At 45.4% G+C, this 20,864-nt stretch overlaps 1 protein-coding gene and 1 long non-coding RNA gene across 4 annotated transcripts in view; one reads left to right on the plus strand and one right to left on the minus strand.

The window, feature by feature from the left end:
- Positions 1-3,807: 3,807 nt before the first annotated feature.
- The window catches only part of LOC109280708 (uncharacterized), a 54,229-nt gene continuing 37,172 nt past the window's right edge, over positions 3,808-20,864 (minus strand). For both annotated transcript variants that reach the window (XR_009455587.1, XR_002087127.2), the window contains exon 3: positions 3,808-4,728. This is a non-coding gene — a long non-coding RNA (uncharacterized LOC109280708). The remainder of the gene's footprint in view (positions 4,729-20,864) is intronic.
- TNFAIP8L3 (TNF alpha induced protein 8 like 3) overlaps positions 8,231-20,864 on the plus strand; it is a 70,088-nt gene continuing 57,454 nt past the window's right edge. The window contains exon 1 of one of the 2 annotated variants that reach the window (XM_019477861.2): positions 8,231-8,445. In XM_019477861.2, coding sequence (XP_019333406.2) covers positions 8,394-8,445 — 52 coding nt within the window. In that variant the 5' untranslated portion in view covers positions 8,231-8,393. The remainder of the gene's footprint in view (positions 8,446-20,864) is intronic. The other variant, XM_019477863.2, reaches the window with a different exon arrangement.

The following is a 20,864-nucleotide window of genomic DNA, read 5'->3' on the forward strand; positions in this document are numbered from 1 at the left end:
TGCAGCAAAATGCATGATGAAACACAACCCAACAACAAGCAGCATCTGTTGCTGGTTTAACTGTATTTTACTTGTGTTTTTTCCATGGTTATACTGTTAACTCCCTGAATGACTGCAAAATGTAACTGTGGGGAAAAATCAAAGGAATGAAGTGCCAGGATTCAGCAAAGGCACTGGGAGAAAAGAATGCAACATTCTAGTGACATTTTAATATATCTACTATGAGAATTAAAGCCAGGAATCCCCCCAGCACTGCCCATTTTTAACCAGCAGCTTAACATTAACAGCACTCTGCTTACTTTCTGCATCTGGCAGCCAAACAGGGAGTAGATTAAGGCACTCAAGGAATTCTCATTGTAGTTCCTTCCGTCTTCCAATGCTCACCACATTAGAAAATTTAATTTTTTAGATGTGGGAAGGTTTGTTTTTGTATTTGGAGGCAGGGTAGGATTCTTCCTCAGCTGCCTGCACTTGTGGAAATGAGAAACTGGTAAGAAAAACTCCATTTTGTGCTAATTACTCTCATAGCTTTTGTAATGTTATCAGCCACCTGTGGTGAAATGACAAGTTGCAGGTGAAATCACAAGTTTCTAAATTGCTCATGGCTTTAAAAATAATTATAATAAACCCCCTGATTATAAAGCTGGAGAGATGATCATGGCTCAGGTTAATACAAATTTAGGTGAAAGCCAGCAGCATATATGTTTCCAGTATGGAGAAAAAGCCTTCCTAAGGCAAGTTTCTGTTATCTCAACAGACAAAAAATGAACCTAAAACCCCAGAGGAAAACAAAAATGTTACTAAGAGGCACATTTTAAAAGTAAGGTTAAGAAAGAGTAGCATGGTAGCTAAAATATATGTATTCAATTATTTTTCCAGTGTCCCAAGGTAAACTCTTTGCTTCAAAACTAGATTCCAAAATTGTTTGTCCTGACTGTTCACAGAACCATTTTTACCCCCACAATAATCTCCCATTCACTTATGCAAACAATTTTAGACACTGAGACAACCTAGATCCTGACCTCAAATTTGATCAGTGTGAACCGAGGAGTCCACCTACAAGGAGCAGCTTGCAAGATCAAGGCCCTATTCAGTAGCTTTGTCTATCTACCCACGAATGATTCAACCAACAACATAAGGTCCCAAAAGTACAATACATCTACTTGGTAGAAACAAATAAGAAAGAAAAATTGAGCCATATTCTGTGCCACACAAAGCGTATGGCTTAAGCTACATTTAATAAAGGCTTCTTCTAGAAAAAACCTGACCATCTGACTCATAAAATGATGTCTGCATATTGAGATCTGTAAAGTGAAATCACTTCAACTAGTTTGTTTCCACCACTAAGGAGAAGACAGGGTAGCATAACTGCCTAGTCAGTACATAGTAGTGGGCATGTGAAAGGTGTACTTGGGGAAAACTAGCTGGATTTCACTGAAAAATGTAAGTAGAATTTCAAAATATCTCAGGGTCTCTCTTCTCTATTAGAGATGCATAAAATATTTTCCTCCCAAAGAACTGCCATCACCTAACTAAAACAAACAAGCCACCTTAACAAAAAAAGAGCTACTTTGATCCGGTTACTGATTTGTGATGTTGGTATCAGAGCTGTGCGAAGCTTCGGTCCCCGATTTGATTCGGCCTGATTTGGTGGCCGAACCTCCAAATCGAATCAGAAGACCCTTTAATCTCTCCAAATTGAATCGAACCCTCCAAATCAATTTGGAGAGATTTGGAGATTCAGACAAAGACACAGCTTTATTCTACTTGTTTTTTCTACATACCTCCAGGTAGCAGGCGGCTCATGAAAGCCGCAATGCTAGGGTGCATGGAGTATCCCATAGAAGCACAGGGGGCTCCCCAGTGTGCTCAGCAGCAGATCCAAAAGTGGACCAGAAGCACTTCCAGTCCACTTCCAGGGCCACTAGGGAGTGAGCTGGGGGGGCCCCCCGCACGCCCCCAGCTCAGTGACTGGTGCCTCCTGGGTCTGAGGGGGCACCCAGAGGCCCCCTGAGGCTGATCGCTGAGCTGGGTGCGCAGGGGGCTCCCTGAAATACCTCTGGTCCGCTTCTGGGTTCACTGCCAAGCACGTGAAGGGCCACCCCCCCCCGTGCTCCTGTGGGATGCTCCATGCACCCAGCATCGCAGCAATCATGAGCTGTGCCCAGTACCTCAAGGTATGTAGAAAAAACATTTAAAGCTGTGTCTATGGGCGAATCCCTGATTCTCCAAATTAGCATCGAATCTTCAGATTCGGCCAAATCAAATCAGGGACAGTGATCTGAATCAACACATCGAATCATTGAGCCCGATTCAGGCCGAATCCGAATCAAATAGAGCCAGCTTCGTACACCCCTAGTATCTCTACTAACATTTCTCAGAACTACGAGTACCCTGGCTGAGTCTGGTGGGCCAAATCCCAAGCATCTTACAGAGAGCCTGACATTTCAGTGCCTCCAAGCCAGATCTTAATGCTAGCCCTAACTCTGGCTCACTGCAAACTTCACACCAGTTTTAGAACTAATACAGACCCAAAGCTATTCCTGGTTCCTCAGCCCTCTTTTAAGTAAACTAATAGAAAGGAAATAAAAGGCAGAACACAACTCAGTAGTTAAACTGCTCATCTGGAATTAGGATACTAGAGATGCCCCATACTAGCTAAGGAAATTACAAAATTGTGCATATTTATTTACACAATGTGGGTCATATACGCTGCCTAAACTAGAAACAAAACAGGAAAAACACAGATTTTGGAAGGACTATTGATATATGTATAGGACTTAAACAAAACAGGTACTTCACAGAGAATTCTAATACAAGTGGGAAGTTCATTCTCTTTTCCTGCCATTGAAGTGCAAGTACAATAGCGTAAGTACATTTTATTAATGACTTCATAAAGGTGCCTGGCTTCAGGGCATCAGTAAGAAGCTCTGACAATTAATAGTGACAAAGTTCTTGACACAGCTTGATGTCAGTTGTTGATACTAAAGCTTGATGTCAGCCATTCAGTCTGCCAGTGTGAACATACATCCTTCCAAAACTATCCATGTACAGGCAACCTTCGCTTAATGCTGTTTTGCTTAGTGCTATTTCACTATAACACTCGTTTTACATTGATACCCAATTCCACTTAGTGCTCAGCGAGTTTCATTATAATGCTTATAGGCATCATACACCTGGGCAGCAAGTTTCGCTTAATGCTATTCTGCTTAACGCTCATTTTTTTGGGAACCAATTAAGAGTGCTTAGTAGGGGTTGCCTGTACACTGACATCAAAAACAGACTGAACAGCATCACAGCAAAGAGATTAAGGACATTTAGAAGCAGTTAAAGCTGTGATTCTCAACCTTTTTATACTCAAGGTAGTCCTCACTAGATTTGAGGCACCCCTCAGAAAATGTGAGCTCTTCATTTTCACTCATTTTTTTACTACAGAAAAATAGTAGAGCAAAGAATGAAGAAAGACCACAAAGGGTCAGACTGTTTTTAACACTATGGATTCTTATGTGAAATCTCTTTATCCTGTGAATCGTGTTTGTACATCTAACAGTGCTAACATTATGTGGCACCCCTGGCACCCTTGACAGGATCTCAAGGCACCTCAGGGTGCTGTGGCACCCTGGTTGAGAAGCACCGAGTTAAAGGAAGCTGATATGCTTAGGAGAGATCCTCTAAGGGTGTTACATACCATCTATGTAGGGACATAACAATGGGACTTGGATGCAAAAGAGAGAATTTTAGAAAATAGAGAGGCAAAATATAAAGAATTTGCATCAAAAACAGCTGATTCTAGAGCAGTGTATCAAATGTTTTTTTCATTTTTATTACAAGTAATTTGAATAGAACCTTACATTTACACAGCCAGTACAGACAGAAGGATTCATTCCTGCCCAAAGACTTACAGTCTAAATCAAGCAACTCAACAACAATGCAGTACCCCAGGAAAAAGAGAGTCTGGGCAGCAAGAATGAATGAAAGAGAGAGGATATTGATTCAAGAGATTAGTTTTGAGGAGAAAATTTAAAGAGGGGGAAAAAGCACTTAGTCACTAAAGACTGCACCCATTAAGGTAGGAAGACAGAATGTCTGACAATGAGAAAGGTAAAAGAAGACAAAAGGCACCAGGTGGAAGCCTGGGGAAGAGTCTGAAGCAAAAATAGGTATAAGGAGAAATGACAGCAGGGGTGTTGATGAGGTCCATAAAATGCCCAGACTTATAGATGAGAACAAAGACCATGATCTAACATGTTAAAAGGTAAATCGATAGAGAAAAATGACAGGACTTGGTAAGAGACAGAAAATAAACAAAAAGGAAGGAGTCCAAGACTACACAGAAAATATGGATGTAGGCAGCAGAAAGGACAAAGAATTGTCAGACGAGATTGATTTAGTTGTTTCACGGCTTTTTCAGAATGGTTGTCTGCTCTCACTGCATGTCTGCCAATTTGCATTTAGTCTTTGGCTCATCCATTCCACCAAGCCGAACCTGATCAAAGTCACCAAAGTCTCAAGTTTGCTTCCCTGTCAATTCCTTTCTTCCTTCTTGCAGATCTGAGCTGGGGGCATGCGGGGGGCACCCCCAACTCACTCCCTGGTGGCCCCGGAAGTGGACTTGAAGTGCTTCTGGTCCACTTTGGATCTGCTGCTGAGCGTGCTGGGGAGCCCCCCGTGCTTCTATGGGATACTCCATGTGCCCCAGAATCGCGGCATTCATGAGCCACCTGCTACCTGGAGGTATGTAGAAAAAACAAGTAGAATAAAGCTGTGTCTTTGTCTGAATCTCCAAATCTCTCCGAATTGATTTGGAGGGTTCGATTCAATTTGGAGAGATTAAAGGGTCTTCTGATTCGATTTGGAGGTTCGGCCACCAAATCAGGCAGAATCGAATCGGGGACTGAAGCTTCGCACAGCCCTGATACCAACATCACAAATCAGTAACCCATCATTCCTGCATCCAGAGCATCTAATGACTCTTTTCCTCCGGTTCTTGTTCAGTTAGATCTTTTCCCACATTCCTCCAACATCTCTTGCAGTAATCTACCACTCCACTGGTTATTTGGATGCTCTTTTCTCTATATCCACTCTGGTGAGCCCCAGTCATAGAGCTTCATCGACCACCCTTGACTAACAACTCACAGAGCTCTCCCACCACCTCCAGCTTCTCCTATTGGCATTTCCATCTCCAAGTACATTGGGGTCCCATTGAACAGCTAGAGAAGAGAAATGGCCCAGAGGGCCAACCTAGAATTCAAGAGGTTCTGGTTCATTTCCATGCTCTAACAGAGGCTTCCTGTCGGACTTCTGACAAGTCACAGACTGTGCTTCAATTCTGCGTTTGTAAAATAGGGATAACAGTACTTTTCCCTTCCTCACAATGTGCCATGAGGATAAAAGCCTTAAAGGTTATAAAGTACCCAAATACCAAGACAGTGGAGACCATGTAAATACTCAAGATAAAACATTGTTAGTGTGTGCATATGCAGCCATATTGATTGAACACTGATTAAGTGAAGATAGGTCTTCCCCTGGAAGATCTCCAATACCCAGATAATAATGCAAAAGCAGTAACGATTTCAAATAAGATCCACACACAATGAGAGAGACTGATACAATCATATGGGTGTTTGGCCTTTTAAAAGCAACATGCTAGTTTCTAAACAGACAAGTCACTGCCATGCCTCCTCCAGAACCATCAACGAGTCTCATGCCTGGCTCCTAATAAAAGGAAACATGAAACATGGTGTTGGGATCCAAACAGTGTAATATGAAGCTACACAGAGCATTCGATGCTGAATATAATAAGCAAAAATAAAAATCAGGCAGCAGCTACTTTCGCTTTACTGTGGTCTGTTACTTCAGTTGCATCTATATGGAACATATTTCCATTAATAATGATTTTTGGGTTTTCTGTGCACTCTGTGTAATAGGTGGAAACTATGATGTTCTGAGCTCTAAGCATATGGAATTTTCCAGGTCACATGTTAAGCCAAGTGCTGGACTCTGCTGGGCAGAGGGGAAAAAATGAATTCTAACCATATGTTTTGAAGTGAAACAAGATGCTTATTCTGTTTCAACAGAAAACTTTAGTGACTGGTTTACAGTTAACAGGAAAGTGAGTTTGAAAGAATTTACTATGGAATAGGAAGCAACTTCAGCACAGTAATGAAAATATCCAGTACATCTCAAGTTGCATGAAGTATGATATTGATTAAATCATTTAATTCCCACCATATTTATTATCAGGTTATATAAGGGTAAAAAACCTGACAAAGAATTAAACACGCACAAAGTTCAGTTTAACTACAGTATTCCTAAACCAAGGTTTCCCCTCACCTTTTAGTCGCCTGTGAAAAATAAATCTGATCTACTAGCAATTGAACAATGATCAGTCAGTGATAAAGGCTTCTGTTTGCAGTGCTTCTCTAGGATTATAGCATAGGTTGTGCCCTCCAAAAATGCCACCCTTGAAAATTAAAGAATTAATTTTATTAAGGCTATATTTTGTGGCAATGTTGACCTGGCTGCCTCTTAGGTAAAGCCATACACCACTTTCAATTGGACTTCACACTAAGGTGAACTTTGGTTCTGTTCCAGAAATGTAATCCTGCTCCTTCTGATGAAGCATCTTGGGCTTTTCTTTTTTGTTTTGTTTATGGCCAGAATGACAATAACCAGAGGGCAAAAAATATGTCTAATAAGAGGCAGGGCATGAAGGAACAGTAATACTTGAGATGCTCCTAACTGGGACTAGGGCCAAATAGTTGATTCACAAGCTGGATCAGGCTCACTCAATGTATTTATACAGCTGCAATGCTTATGTGGTTTCTAGAGAAGCTTAACACCTTAAAAAGCTCCTGGTTAAAAAGGCATCTTCCCAAGCATGACCTTATAATATGCAGTGTTGTCTTCCTGAATCTGCTGTCTGAAACAATGACTGGAGAGGAGATGGCAAAGAAATTCACTCCTCCCTACATTACAGTCATTTCTTGGGAATGTTGGCTCCGGGCGGTGCCCAGTTATGACACTTCTGTTAGGTTTACACTGCATGATGCAGTCGTGTGTAGATACCCCAGCTAGCTCTGGACAAGGCTGCCTTTGGTGCCTACCAGCATGCGGCACAAACATGCCCAGAACGCTAGAGGGTCAACATTATTTCATTGCTTAGTCTGAGCACACCAAACAGGGGTGGCCAACCTGCACCTTGAGTGCCCCACCTGCACCACGAGTGCACCAAGTGTGCAGCATGCAACTGAGAGGGAAGGGGACAGACAGTCCAGAGGCAGTTAGGGCAGGGAGCAGAAGGCAGGGAAGGAGATCAGTGCAGGAGCAGAAAACAGAGCAGGAGGATCAGGCAGGGAGCAGAACAGCAGATGGGGCAGAGCAAAAGGATTGAAGCAGCACTTTGGGGAGGGTGCAGGGCTGCCCAAAAGCTTGGCCCCTGGGAGCGGAAACATGGGAAAGGTCATCACCAGGGATCCTGGTTTTCACCGATTTAAAAAAAAAATCCCTAATTTTCAATTAAAAAAAGGAACCCCAAATCCATATTTTTCCATTTGGGATTCCTTTTTTTTTTTAAACCAAAAATTGAGGATTGTTTTAAAATTGGAGAAAACCAGGATCCCTGGTGATGACCTCTCCCCTGAGGCCAAGCTTTTGGGCAGGCCTGCACTCTCCCCAAAGCGCTGCTCCAATCCCTTTGCTCTGCCCCATCTGCTGCTCTGCTCCCTGCCCGATCTTCTTGCTCTGTTTTCTGCTCCTGCACTGATCTCCTTCCCTGCCATCTGCTCCCTGCCCTATCTGCCTCTGGGCTGCCCGTCCCCTCCCTCTCTGGTGCGTGCTGCACACTTGGTGCACTCAAGGTGCAGGTCGGCCACCCCTCTTCGGGGTGGTATAGATATTAGCGGCGTTTCATTTTAATCACGGACACATGTGGATGGGGAGGTCCTTTTTTTAACCGAAAATTGGGGATTTTTTTAAACGGAGAAAGCCAGGATGCCGTGGTGCTCCCTGAGCTGGAAGGGCCAGCCAAAAAGGCAGATGCAGAAGCCCGGAGGGGAGCGCTGCAGAGCGGATGCCGGCGGAAGGGAGCCAGCAGCAGGCTGCACACGAAAGTGCGGGGCGAGGCGGAGGGGCACGGCCAGGCCGGGCAGAGCCTGGCTGCGGGGCGCGCGCAGGTGCGGCGGGCGAGCGAGGCGCCGGTGCCCGCGCAACAGGCTGCGGGGAGAGGAGCGAGGCGGCCCCGCCCGCTCCTCGGCAGCCAATGGCAGGGCGCGGGCGGCGCTGCCCCACAGCCCAGGCGGAGCGCGGCGCCGCGCAGGGAGCAGCCGGTTCGGGCGCGTCTCACGCTCCGGGCACCGCTCCCGCCTGAGCTGCCGCCCGCGCCGCGCCGCGCCATGGACTCGGACTCCGGCGAGCTGAGCGAGGGGGAGCTGCTCTCCGCGGCGGGTAAGGCGGCGGCGGGCGGGCGCAGGCTCTGCAAGGGTGCGGGATCCCCTCCTCCCCCCGGGGCAGGAGAAGCAGCTCCAAGGCTCCTGGCCACATGCCTGGCTTGAAACCCGCCGGGTTGTTCTGCGACTCGGGCTCGTTTGGCAGCCGGGGGGGTTCAAATACAGCTGGGAGCCCTGAAAGGAGCAGGGACGAAGCCCAGCCCCCGCGCTTTGTATCCGGAGACTGCAGAAAGTTTCGGTGCTTTCTTTCCGTCCGAAGCAACCAGGACTTGACCCAGTGGCTGGAAAGGAAGTCTTTCTCCTCTCCATCCCCCCCCCGCCAGACATGCGGCAGGCTCAGGGTTTTGTTGGGAACTTCTACCTGTCACTGAAACAGAGCAGCTGTTTTCCAGCCGCCGGGCTTGGGTGGTTTTCAGCTACGACTGAAAAACGACTGATGGAAAAAACACTGCTGCTCGCCCTCCCCAGATCATGTGCAGAGGACATGAGTAACAGATGACATGTCCAGTAATTAAAGGGTGGCCAGCGAAGGAAGTGAATAAAGACTGTTCCTTCTAATGCTGGATTTTACACAGCTTTAAAGTAGAGAGTCTGCCAGCGCTGCGTGCAGTCCAGTTTCTGTCTAAAGGGAACAGGGTACCATTGAAAGGCTTCACATACCTCAGGTTTTAACTTTTCCTGTAGTTGCCAGGGAGCATAATCCTGACACCAGTGAAGCCGCCTGTAGCAGCATCACAGAAAAGACCTGCAAATACAATAATGAGGGATGGAGGCATACTCTGACACCTGTAAGCCAAAGATGGTGGATGCCAGGAAGGGCAGGACAGGAATGGATCACTCTAGACATACCCCTTTCTGTACTGTCCTTCTAAAGCATCTACTACTTGCCCCTGCCGCAGACTGGTTTGACTCAGTATGCCACTTCTTAAATCACAGCAGCTATGGGATGCAAAGAAAGGGCCTAACTGATCTCTGACTTAAACTGGCACATCAGGAATAGCTTTTCAAGAGAGTCAGCAGAGTTACCTCAACATAGGACACACAGGCGAGATCAGACTCATGTTCACAATGCATACAGTAAATACAACATTAGGATCATAGGAGACAAAGATGGAAGATTATTGGGATATATTACAAATGTGTTCCTCCTTATAAGCACCTTTGCACCACAAGTGATGCTCACAGTTCGGACATCCTCTCTGAATCCACCCTCCACCAAAAGCAGCCTCCTCAAAGCAGAGACAACAAAAATGAGAAGTGCCAGGTACTTTCTGAAACCCACTAGAGCTTTGCCATTTAATCTTACACAGAAGACACGCACATGCTCTACTGAGCACCTTAGCTAGGCATTCTCTTATTTAGTCTTAAGCTTTGTTGAGTCCAGTTTTGATAAGGAGATAGATTTGCAGACAATGCCCTGTTGTGTGCTCTGTTATTTAATAATTAAGTTAAAACAGACAAGCATCAGATTGTACAGCTCTTCAGGCCTCCTGCGTAAGTTGTACTTTAAGTTCAGACCAAGAGGCCAGTCTGAGAGAGAGAGAGAAAGCTACATGGTATTAGGCAGCACTTTGCAGAGGTACCGGAGTTATCTCTGCATGCTAGCTCCTTCTTCAGGTAGAAGCAGCCTTGCTGGGTTTGCATGACACTGTGTCAGTCTTAATTAGCTCAGGTATCTCTGCTGAGTGCTAGGCAGCACAGTGTAGACATACATATTGTTTCTTCTACATGCTTATAGCTTACCCATTATTCGAGTTTCAGAGAAAAGGCAGAAGTAAAGAAACTGCTAATGCAGCTTTTAAAACCTGCTTATTGAGATGATTTTTTTTTAAATGGATAATTAAAGTTTAGAGAGTCACCCCTTGTCATAACCTCCTAATTTCCAATGGCTGATGCTTAGCCTGGCAAACTCCTTTCATCAGCACTCTGTCTTCTTTGTACTGCACAAGGGGAAAAAACTGGCATCAGTAGGCATATTTGGCAAATATTCTAGAAGCATATAGTGCTTTTCTCTAATCACTTACAATGATCCCCCAACCCTCACACACATGCGCATGCTAAAAAAAAAAAAAAAAAAAAAATTACTAGCTATTTTTTATTTCTTCAGATCCACTTATGTTCCTCTGAGAAAGGTGGGTTTTCTTTGGTCTCCTTTGCCTGCTGTTGTATATATACAGTGCAGCAGATGTATGCATATGTGGGTGTGATTGTCATGCTGTCACTCACTGCTGCAGCACAGCAATCCAAGGCATCTACTTCAGTTCACAATCAGATCCTTTCCAGGAAAGAGGGACAAATGCTGATATAGAGACCCCAGTTGGCACTGATTACAGGCACTATACCTGAAAAGGGCAGACAAAAAACCCTTCAGGTTGTCCTGGAACAGTCCCCTCACAGCAAAATCTTGGGATTTCTGTTATCATTTCACTCTCAACACTTACAGCGCAGCACACTCGTCAATACCAATCTTAGTTTGGCAGATAGAGAAAGAGGGCGCTGGCCACTCGCAGACACATTGGGCCAGAGCCATCTTTTCCTTCTGTTTGTACATTGCCAAGCACAATGGGATCCTGGTGCATGACTCTGCGTCTTGGGCACTACTGAAACAAGCAGCAGCAATGTTGTTGAGGACTGGAATTCCTCCTGGCCCCCCACATTACACTTAGGAGTTCGTACTCCAGCACTCCCCTGCACAGATGCAAACAGGACAGAAGTGTTCTTTGTCCTTCACCGCCCGCTTGTACCACAAATAGACGCACCTAGAAAGCCAGCCAGAGTCTAATCCCAGCAGTCTTGTTTCCTTCAATGAGCTGATTCAAACTCGGTCTACAAGGGGGTAGAAACATTTTTTCCAGGTTTGTTTTGAATATGGTGTCATGATGGCAACTTCATGTTTCTGTTGTATAAATAAGCAGCTCATTGTTTTTCACTGTATGGCATATAATGTTATTTTTACTTGGGGAGGGTGGAATTCAGCTGTAGACCAGAACAGCCAGCCATCCCAGACCTGGCTTCCATCACAGTCCCTTACTGTCCTCTACCACACTCCTGGAAGTCAAGCTGAGGGTTTGGGGGAGGATGGGGGGGGAGAGGGTTGTTTTGTCTGGTTTTGGTTTTTTTTAACTATAAATGATTGAAGAAACTTATTCCCATTTAAAGTACCAGGCATGTCTTCAGTCTTTTGAAAACACATTTGGACTGCAACTCTCTCTTTAAAAGGGACAGAAAAACACTGCACAACCTGATTGTGTCCCATGTTCTAATACTGTTTCTCAACCTTTTTTTCTTACTCATTAATTACAGTAGTATTAACTCCATCAAATATGATCCTCTTATAGAAACTTTCTTGGTACCCGAGTAAGTAATCTTGAGAGTATAATATGGCCATAAAAACAACAGAGAGATCTACGGGTTTTTAAAGGCCATTTTCAGAAGAATGGATTTTTTTAAACCTCATAACAATAAGGAGCTGAAGAAACGAAGACAAATTACTAGCACAGGATGTAGAATTTCAAGTCATCTTACAAGTTTTGTGATAAATGCAATCCATAAGAAGAAAGTCAGAGCCTCAACTGATGTGGCATAACTCCATCCTACAGAATATTTTCTAGTACCATGTCAGTTTTAGCCTTAATATATGCTTTTAACTCAAAATAGAAGTTTCTGGGTTTTTGGCATAGAAATATTATCCTTTAGTTATCATAAGTTGACAAGAGCTGTATTTTGGGCTGCAGGTACAACTCTCAACTGGCGATAGACTTTTACAGAAGTATTAGCGCTTTGAGGTGCAAGATTTTGTATGTTGCCATGAATTTCATACCACATTGAAGTTTGTGGGATTGTTGCTATTGAAGTCAATAGCATCAGGATTTTTTCCTGTCACTTTGAGCACAGAAATTAATGTGTAAGTTATTAAATACATTTTCTAGACTCTGCCATGGGAAAAATATGTACTTAGTAAACAAAGTGTCAGATTTAAACATTACTTATTGCTGTAAATAGGTCTCTAAGGACATTCATAATTTATCTGGAGCTGTCCAGTTATGTTATTTGATTTGCAATGCTTAGCAAATCATTTTTTCTCCAAACCATTTATCATGCCATAGGATCTGAATACATATTTTTTGTGTGATCCGAATTAGTCCATTTTAATGTTGTCTGTCTTTTACTTAAAACAAAGCTAAATGTTGTTCTGGAGTCAAAATAATTTTGAAAATATAAAAATATTTAGAAACAGGAAAAAAAGTTACAAAATCCTGAGATAATTCAAGTTTCAAAAAAAATTAGAGAGGTTACGCAGTATGAAAAGCATAAATGCACTCTTCATAAATAATTTTCTCAATGGTATGGTGATAATTGTTATAGCTTATGCAGACGTAACAAAGGGTGCACTTTGCCAGGAGAAATACCTGTTTTATGCATACCCTATCTTGATTTTTGCATAACAGAGGCCTAAATGAACTGGCAGGGGCAATGGGTTTGGCAAGGAAGAGTCTGGCATAGCATTTACATAAACAGATAAAAATATGAAAGCTAGGGAAAGTAACTGAAGTAAACGTTACATAAGGTAGAGTGCTGTACTACCTAACCACAGACCCAGCTACAAGGAGTCCTGTTTGCCTTGTTTCTGGAAGTCATGAAGAGGGAGTGGGGAAAAGCAAAGCAAATGGAGCACACCTGCCTTTCCATGCTCTTGTTGCCTAAATTTTTTAGAGGGTTTTATGCCGAGAGTCTAGAGCAGAGCTTTCCAAACTGTGTGCCGCGACACATTAATGTGTCGGCGGCAGTGTGTAGGTGTGTCGCACGAAATGCAGAAAATTTTGCAGAAGGGCACCGCGGAGCTCCCTTACTCGTGTCTGCTTCCCTTGGCCCCTCCCCCGGAACTGAATTACTGTTGCGAAATGATGCATGTCTAAAAAGTGTGTCACCAACATGAAAAGTTTGGAAAGCTCTGGTCTAGAGGTTACCTCAAGGTGCATTTCCTTGAGACCCTGGGGCAAAATTGACTAAGGCTTGAGGGTCATAGTAGAGCAGAGGCATGGTGGGCTGGTAGCCAGCTGTCTCCTGGCTTTTGAGGAAACCATGTTGGCACAGAAAAGATGACCCTCTTGGGATGTGGCCCAGAGTCTGCTTACCCCAGTGATCTCAACCAGGGTGTCCCTAGACCCTCTGAAGTGTGCTGCAAAGTTTGAAGAGATAAGCAAATAAGCAAAGTAGATAAATGTTGACTTAGGTTTGTCTGCCCAAATGATCCCACCCCCACTGCCTAGCCCCCTGCCAGGAGGTAAACACTATGGTATAAAAGTTAGTTTTTGAAATCGAGTGCCACTCGGTTCACAGGAGTTATGAAGGAGTGCCTTGAGTACAGTGAAGGGTGCCTGGCGTCCAAAAAGGTTGAGAACCACTGGACATGTCTGGGTTTACGGGCAATTTCCTTATCCCCTTCTAGTAGGTCATTAATCTTCAACTGATGGAAACCCTAGCCGAGTCCACATGAGCAGGGGCATGCCCTCAAATAGATGCAGCACAAATTTGTGCTGCAGTGCATGCCCCTGCCCGTGTGCTTTGTAGTGGTATTGTCCTGCTGCTTCACATGCTGTAGGGAGGGTAGCTGGGGCACAGGGGGTCTCAGCAGGGACTAGCCATCCCCTGAGGCACCCTGAATCCCAGCCAGCTGCTCCCCACCCGGCTGGGTCACAGTGTGCCTCGAGACAGGGAGTAGACAGCTTTGGGCTGCTCCCCTGTCTCCATGTGCCTCAGCCTGGGGCTTTCACTGAGGGACCCCCATGATGAGGCATGTGGAGCCTCTGTGTGTCAGGGAAATGGACAGCTAGTCAGAGAAATGGCTGGCTGGGGCACAGCGCGCCTCAGCGCAGGGGCTCCGTGCCTGCAGTGCAGGTTTTTTTGTTTGTTTGTTTGTTTGTTTTGTTTTGGGGGTTTTTTGCTATGGGAAAATCCTGGTAGCAAATTTTGCCCTGACGCTGCAAATTAGCAGTGCCATACACGGATTAATGTGCAACTTGTGTGATTTGTGGCACTGCAAAGAGGTTTGCAGCATCACAAACCACACGTCTGAATCCAGCCTCTCTGTTCTACAGCAGGGCTGTGCAACTGGAGGCCCAGACGTTGTTGATCTGTGGCAGTTGGGCTCCCACCTGGCTGCCATTTCCGCATTGTTCCAGCTGCGGCAACAGCCAGGAGCTCCAGGCTTCCCCTCTGGCTTCCACTTTGTGCCTACCCAAAGCGGTGGTGCAGTACAGCCTGAAGTGCTGAGGAGACCTGTGGCATAGAGCAACAGGAGATGCTGGGCCAGTACGCTTGGGGAGTGTACTGGCTGCCCACCTGCACACATTATGTGGTATGTGGTGCAAGCCACAGTCCCAAGGGGCCACAACAGGCTGCACCAGCACACACTATGTAGGGCGTAGCCCCCAGCCACCCAAAAATTGGACAGCCCTGCTCTGTTATGGGTCTGTTAGTTGGTTTCCATACAAGAGAACTGGTCAGAATCAGCAATAGTGTTACCCCATCTTAGCAGTTGCTGTATTGCATGCCCCTTTGTTACTACAATGGAGAAAATCATTCCCCTATTTTCACCCCCAAGCTGATGTTTTGCTTCTTACACAGGTCTTAAGATGCAGCTTTGTTTTCTATTGAGGATGTGTGAAACTGTCTCAGGTCACTTATCTCATAGCAGTTGGTGAAAATTAGAAGCACATCTTTCTACCTCTCTGCCGCTATTATATTGAGAGGTTTCTTCCACATACTCCATCCTCATTCTGGCTTTTGGTCATTCACACCGAACAATGCAAATTATGTATTTATCAGTAATATTAATCCTTAGTTGTGAGCAGTAAATTCTTCCACACTGCGCAGTCCCTGCTCTAGTCTTTCCTCCTTTGCATCAAGAGCAAGGATTGTTTTGCTCCTTAAATTATTTCCCTCCTGTTGCTGTACTTCAAGATTCAATTACCTTTCCTATAACAAACACAATATATCCTGCAGTTCCAAGTGGACACGGTATTCTTCTGTACCCCTTACATCCATTTTAATATGGCAAGCTCTTTAAAAAGACTTTTATTCTGCCGCAGAGGTGAACTCTTCATACCCAAGGTTTGGATGATGATTTTGTTGTCTGTAAAAGCTGTGCTTTTCTCAGGGAAGTACTATAGTAAGTGTAAATTTACCATTATAATCTGCTTGAGTAAAATTCCTGGATCTAAAAACTTTTAAAGATTTGGGAGTTCAAAATTTTGATCCGGATTTCAAGTTTGCATAATTCTGATGGGGGAAGTTCCTTCATTTTTAGTGGGGCTAGTTTAGTAGGACTGGAATGCTTTTGAAATTTAAGAGTTTGAGGTGAACTGGAAATCTCAGCCTTCATACCCACCACAGAATCTTCTTCATAAAAAAAAACCCAACACAATTCAATACTTATTCAAATAATTTGTTTTGATTAACCTCCCCACAAGCCATTATAACCTGATATTCCTCCCTTTGTCTGCTATTCCTAATCCTTTGTTTTAATTAGCCTCCCCACGAGCCATTCCTCCCCCTAGTACTTTGGGCTTTTAAAAACAAAAACAAAACAAAAAAAAACACGATAATAAAAATATTTTTTCCGTTACTTTTCCAAACAGTTTTGAATTTAAAGCAAACTGTTGACATTATTTGATCTGCATCTGCCAGTGATTTGGCAAACATATGAAAGTCTTTCATGTTTTATTTTAATTAAGCATTTTTTTGATAACTCTTTCCTTTCAAATGATCGTGCCAGTAAAAACTTGACTTTTGCCTGACATTTCAGGATGCAAAGTTTTAACCCTAAATGTTCATATTATTTCCATCAAATAAACGTAGGGCATGAAATTCTGTTAATACCAAATAGGACCAAAAAATTCATAGCAAAACGGGTAGATTTTTTTTTTTTTTACTATAATGTTGATATAAGTCAAAGAGATACTATTCATCTAATAATGTCCCTAAAAGGCCTAAATTTTTATGATTCAAAATTACTGTATTGCTTATAATTGGCAGAGATGAGGGTCATGAAACAACCACGGCCATTTTTTGCCATGGATTATAGATTTAGGTCCAGATTTTAAAGTTACGTAGACATCTAAAGATGTATAGAGAAAGCACTCGGATTTTGAAAGGTGCACAGGTTCTAAACTACTATCAATTTAATTGAACTAACAGGTGTTGCTTAGGTTTCTCAAGCTGGGTGTGTGACCAAGAAACAGTACCATATTTACTAGGGGTGTACGAAGTGAGCCATACTTAGTTCAGATTTGACCCAATTTGGGGAACAGCAATTTGATTTGTTGATTCAGATCACTGTCCCGATTAGATTCGGCCGCATCCAAATCTGAAGATTCGATTCCGATTTGGAGAATCAGCAATTCAGCCATAGACACAGCTTTAAGTGTTTTTTCTACATACCTCGAGGCACCAGGTAGGGCTTGTGAACACTGCGATGCTGGGCGGATGGAGCGTCCCACAGGAGTGCGGGGGCCCCCTGCATGCTCAGCAGCGGACCCCCATCTGGCTGGGTGATTTGCTGCAGGTGGCACCAGTTGCCAAGCTGCGGGGTCAGAAGGGGGTCCCCCGCACACTCCATGACAGACCCAGAAGTGCTTCTGGTCCACTTCCGGGTCCACTGCTGAGCGCACTGGGGACTCCCCCACGCTCCTGTGGGACACTCAATCTGCTCCAGCATCACAGTGTTCACGAGCCACCTGGTACCTTGAGGCATGTAGGAAAAAACACACATAAAGCTGTGTCTATGTCCAAATCATCGAATCTCTCCGAATCGATTTGGAGGTTTCTGAATCAGTTCGGAGAGATTAATGCGTTTTCTGATTAGATTCAGATTTGGAAATTCAGCTACCAAATCTCCACCAAATTGAATCAGTGACCAAAGCTTTGCACAGACCTTGTATTTACCCAAATATAAAACTACTAAATATAGCAATTTGGGGGGGGGGGGGCTGGTTCTGGCCTTGCTGGTGCCAGACAGTTTAATGATAGACAGTGTTTAATGAGATTTCCTTGTATGTGAATATAAAATGAGGGGTCTTCCCCCAGTGCTGATTGGGAAGATGGGGGATGACTCATCTTGTATTCAAGTAAATATGGTATTTTATTGGTTATTAAAATATTTTTATGCCAAAAATGGCTGGACAAGACTTAGACCTCTGCAGGTTAGATTCAAAAAAGTTCATAGCATGTCTCTTCAGACTTGCACCTGTTTTTAAGGTATGTCTTAATAGGTACCTGTACTTGCATATCTGTCATTACACCTTAGTCATCACCTTAGACATCCTTACTAAAAAGGACAGAGGTAGTATTTGCATCATCAGAAGAGAGATTTCTCATCTAAACCCCTAAAATGATATTATGTATGCAAATGTGACAGCCACTTACATTCCTCCTCAGAGCATGGATCTCACAGAGATCATACTGAATAGATGGAAAGCTAGAAACAAGGCAGTTTCCTAGCATAGATGAATACTAATAACCACCACAATCCCACGATACAGACTTTAAAAATTGTATTAAATTGGATGTCTGAGGGTTGAGAGAAACCTCAGGAGTTAGTGTTCATCTGTCAGCATTCACTTTTCCTCCAAACAAGGATGCCTTCTGTGGCTTTGATGCCCATTGAGGCCCTACCAGTACTGAACACAGTGGAAGAATCTCTGCTATGAACCGGATATGATGGTCTTCCGTGTATGCTATTGTTGCAAGAAGCTAATATTATAGTGCAATCCACTATAAATCCCTGATTCTTTTCTGTCACCAATCTAGTTGCTCCCAATTTTGTCTTTGCACATATACCGTTGCTTCCTAGAACTCTGCATATCTCCTTATCCAACTTAATCTTTATTTCAGACCATTTTTTCAAAATTGCCTTCATAAATTGGAACCTAATCCCCTACATCATCCATGGTACAAATTTATTGAGCTTACACTGAATTCCATCCTTCAAGTAATTAAGGAATATATTGAAGTGTACCAGACCCAGGACAGACCCTTACTTGACATGTTCTTCCAGTTTGACATTGAACCATTGATGATTGGGTATAAATTTTCCAACCAGTTATGAACCCTCCTTGTTTTGGTTCCATTTAGACCATATTTACTAAGGTAACTTATTCTGCCACATACTTTAAAAATGCGTAACACATGCTTTCTTACGTCTGTAGAAAGGAGGAGAAGACCAGGAATGTAACTGTGCCCCACCTATCAGGTACCCAGTGCCCAGTGAAGGCACTTAATTCTTGCATGCAAAGGTGTAAACACCAAGATTTTGGTTATACCTTCTTACTTCTAAGCCAGTGGTTTTCAACCTTTTTTAGATTTAACACACTCAGACCTGAGGCACCCCTCCATAACTTGTTAATTGAGCAGTACCCCATCTCAAAAGCTAATGTTTATTACAGTGCTTACCTCCTTGCAGAAGGAGCAGGCAGTGGGGCTAGGAGAGCAGCTAGGCAGGAAGAGCCTGAGCTTCTCTCCTCACATTCTTGCAGCACCATTCAAAAAGATCTCACAGCACCCCAGGGTACCCCAACACCCTGGTTTAGAATCACTGCTCTAACCCCTTCTCGGTTATTCCTGCACAGCTGAGCAGTGGAAGATCCCATTTTGGCTTCATTTCTTAAAGTATCTCCAAACCTCACCCTTTCCTACTTGTCCCTACTGCTAGCAGTAGTATCATCTTTCCTCTTATTTTAACTTTTTTCTCACTGCTTCATATGCTCTTTCTAAAGCTGTTTTCATTACTTCTTGCTCTAGGCCAGCAGCAGGCAATTCTTTTGGGCAGAGGGCCACTAGGGCCAGTTTTGGCAGGCTGTCGAGGGCCGCATGGGTAGCCCCACCCCTTGACAGGTGCCGCACCCCCTAGTCACTGTCTGGAGACCAATGTCCCAGGGCCAGCACCGGTGGGGCCCAAAGTGGGGTGCAGGCTGGCAGGTCCATGGAACTAGGCTGGGCTGCAGCAGCAGGGAGCAGGGGGAGCTGGCCCGGCTCCATAGAACCCCACGCTCCTGCCACCCTGCTCTGGACCCCACTGGCGCTGAGCCCAGGGCACCGGTGCAGGCCCCATGCTCCCGCTGGCTCCCTGCCCACTCACACCCAGTGCCCCCCAGCCCCGCAGTACAGGTGGGGGGGGCAGCGCACAGCCCTGACCCCCTGCTTGCCAGCAGGAAAGAAGCTGGTGCTGAGCACAGGGAAAAGCAACCCTTTACTCACCCCATAGCCAGCTCTCACAGCCCACGCGGGGCTGTCTGGAGCAGGCACAGGCAGCCCCAGGCGGGCTGTGAGTGGCTGCAGCACATGGTGAGCGAGGGGCCGCTCTTCCCTATGCTCAGCACCAGCTTGTAAACCGGCCCCGCTGCCAGGCTGGCAGTGGGGCCGGGTTACAAGATGGTGCTGAGCACAGGGGGGAAGGGAAAAGTAGCCCCTCGCCCACCTCATGCTGCAGCCACTTGCAGCCTGCCTAGGGCTGCCTGGGCCTGCTCCAGACAGCCCCGCATGGGCTGCAAGCGCCTGCAGCAGGGAGTGCCAGCTATGGGGTGGGGGAGGGGCCGCCTTTCTCCGTGCAGGGAAGGAGCCCAGGGAAAAGCCAAGTGCGGAGGGGAAAAGCAGCCCCTCCCCCACCCCATGGCTGGCACTCCCTGCTGCAGGGGCTCGCAGCCCATGCAGGGCTGTCCGGAACAGGCACAAGCAGCCCCACATGGGCTGTGAGCAGCTGCAGCATAGGGCACTGGCTATAGGGCAGGGCCAGGCCGGGCCCCCCCACACTTACCTGTGGTTCCGGCACGGGGCAGCCACGTGCTCCCAGGGCAGAAGCCCTGGCTGTGGGTTTGGGGGGGGGAAGCCCTGCCTTTGGTTACTGTCATTTTTAACAGAAACCAAGGGCAAAGAAATATTAATTTTCTACATTTTTTTAGGGGCCCCGCGGGCCGGATAGAATGGCCTTGTGGGCCGGATGCAGCCCATAGGCCGTATCTTGCCTACCCCTAGTCTGGGCCAAGCATGCTCGCCCTCCAGCCTGTGGGCCAAAAGCAGCCCATGGAGGCTTGGAATCTGACCCATGGGGCTTCACATGGGTCAGTAAATTTGGCAGCAGGGGAGTAGTGGCAGTACTGCCACACCATCCCACTGCCAAAATCCCTAGCTTTTTGGGGTGGGTTGGAGCCAGGCCACAACTCTCCCCTCCACACGATTAGATGAGGCGGGTGGTGCCCCTTCCCCCACCTCTCCCCACAGGGCTGGATTGTGGCCGAGTTGTGCACCTGCCCCCCTGGAGAGCCAGATGGGGCTCTGGCTGCACCTGCCCCAGGCACTGGATTGGGTCCGAAGCCAAATATGGCCAGCAAAGGGATTGGGCACTGCTCATCTAGCCTGCTA

Source organism: Alligator mississippiensis, chromosome 11, assembly GCF_030867095.1.
Source record: "Alligator mississippiensis isolate rAllMis1 chromosome 11, rAllMis1, whole genome shotgun sequence".
Taxonomy (NCBI): domain Eukaryota; kingdom Metazoa; phylum Chordata; order Crocodylia; family Alligatoridae; genus Alligator; species Alligator mississippiensis.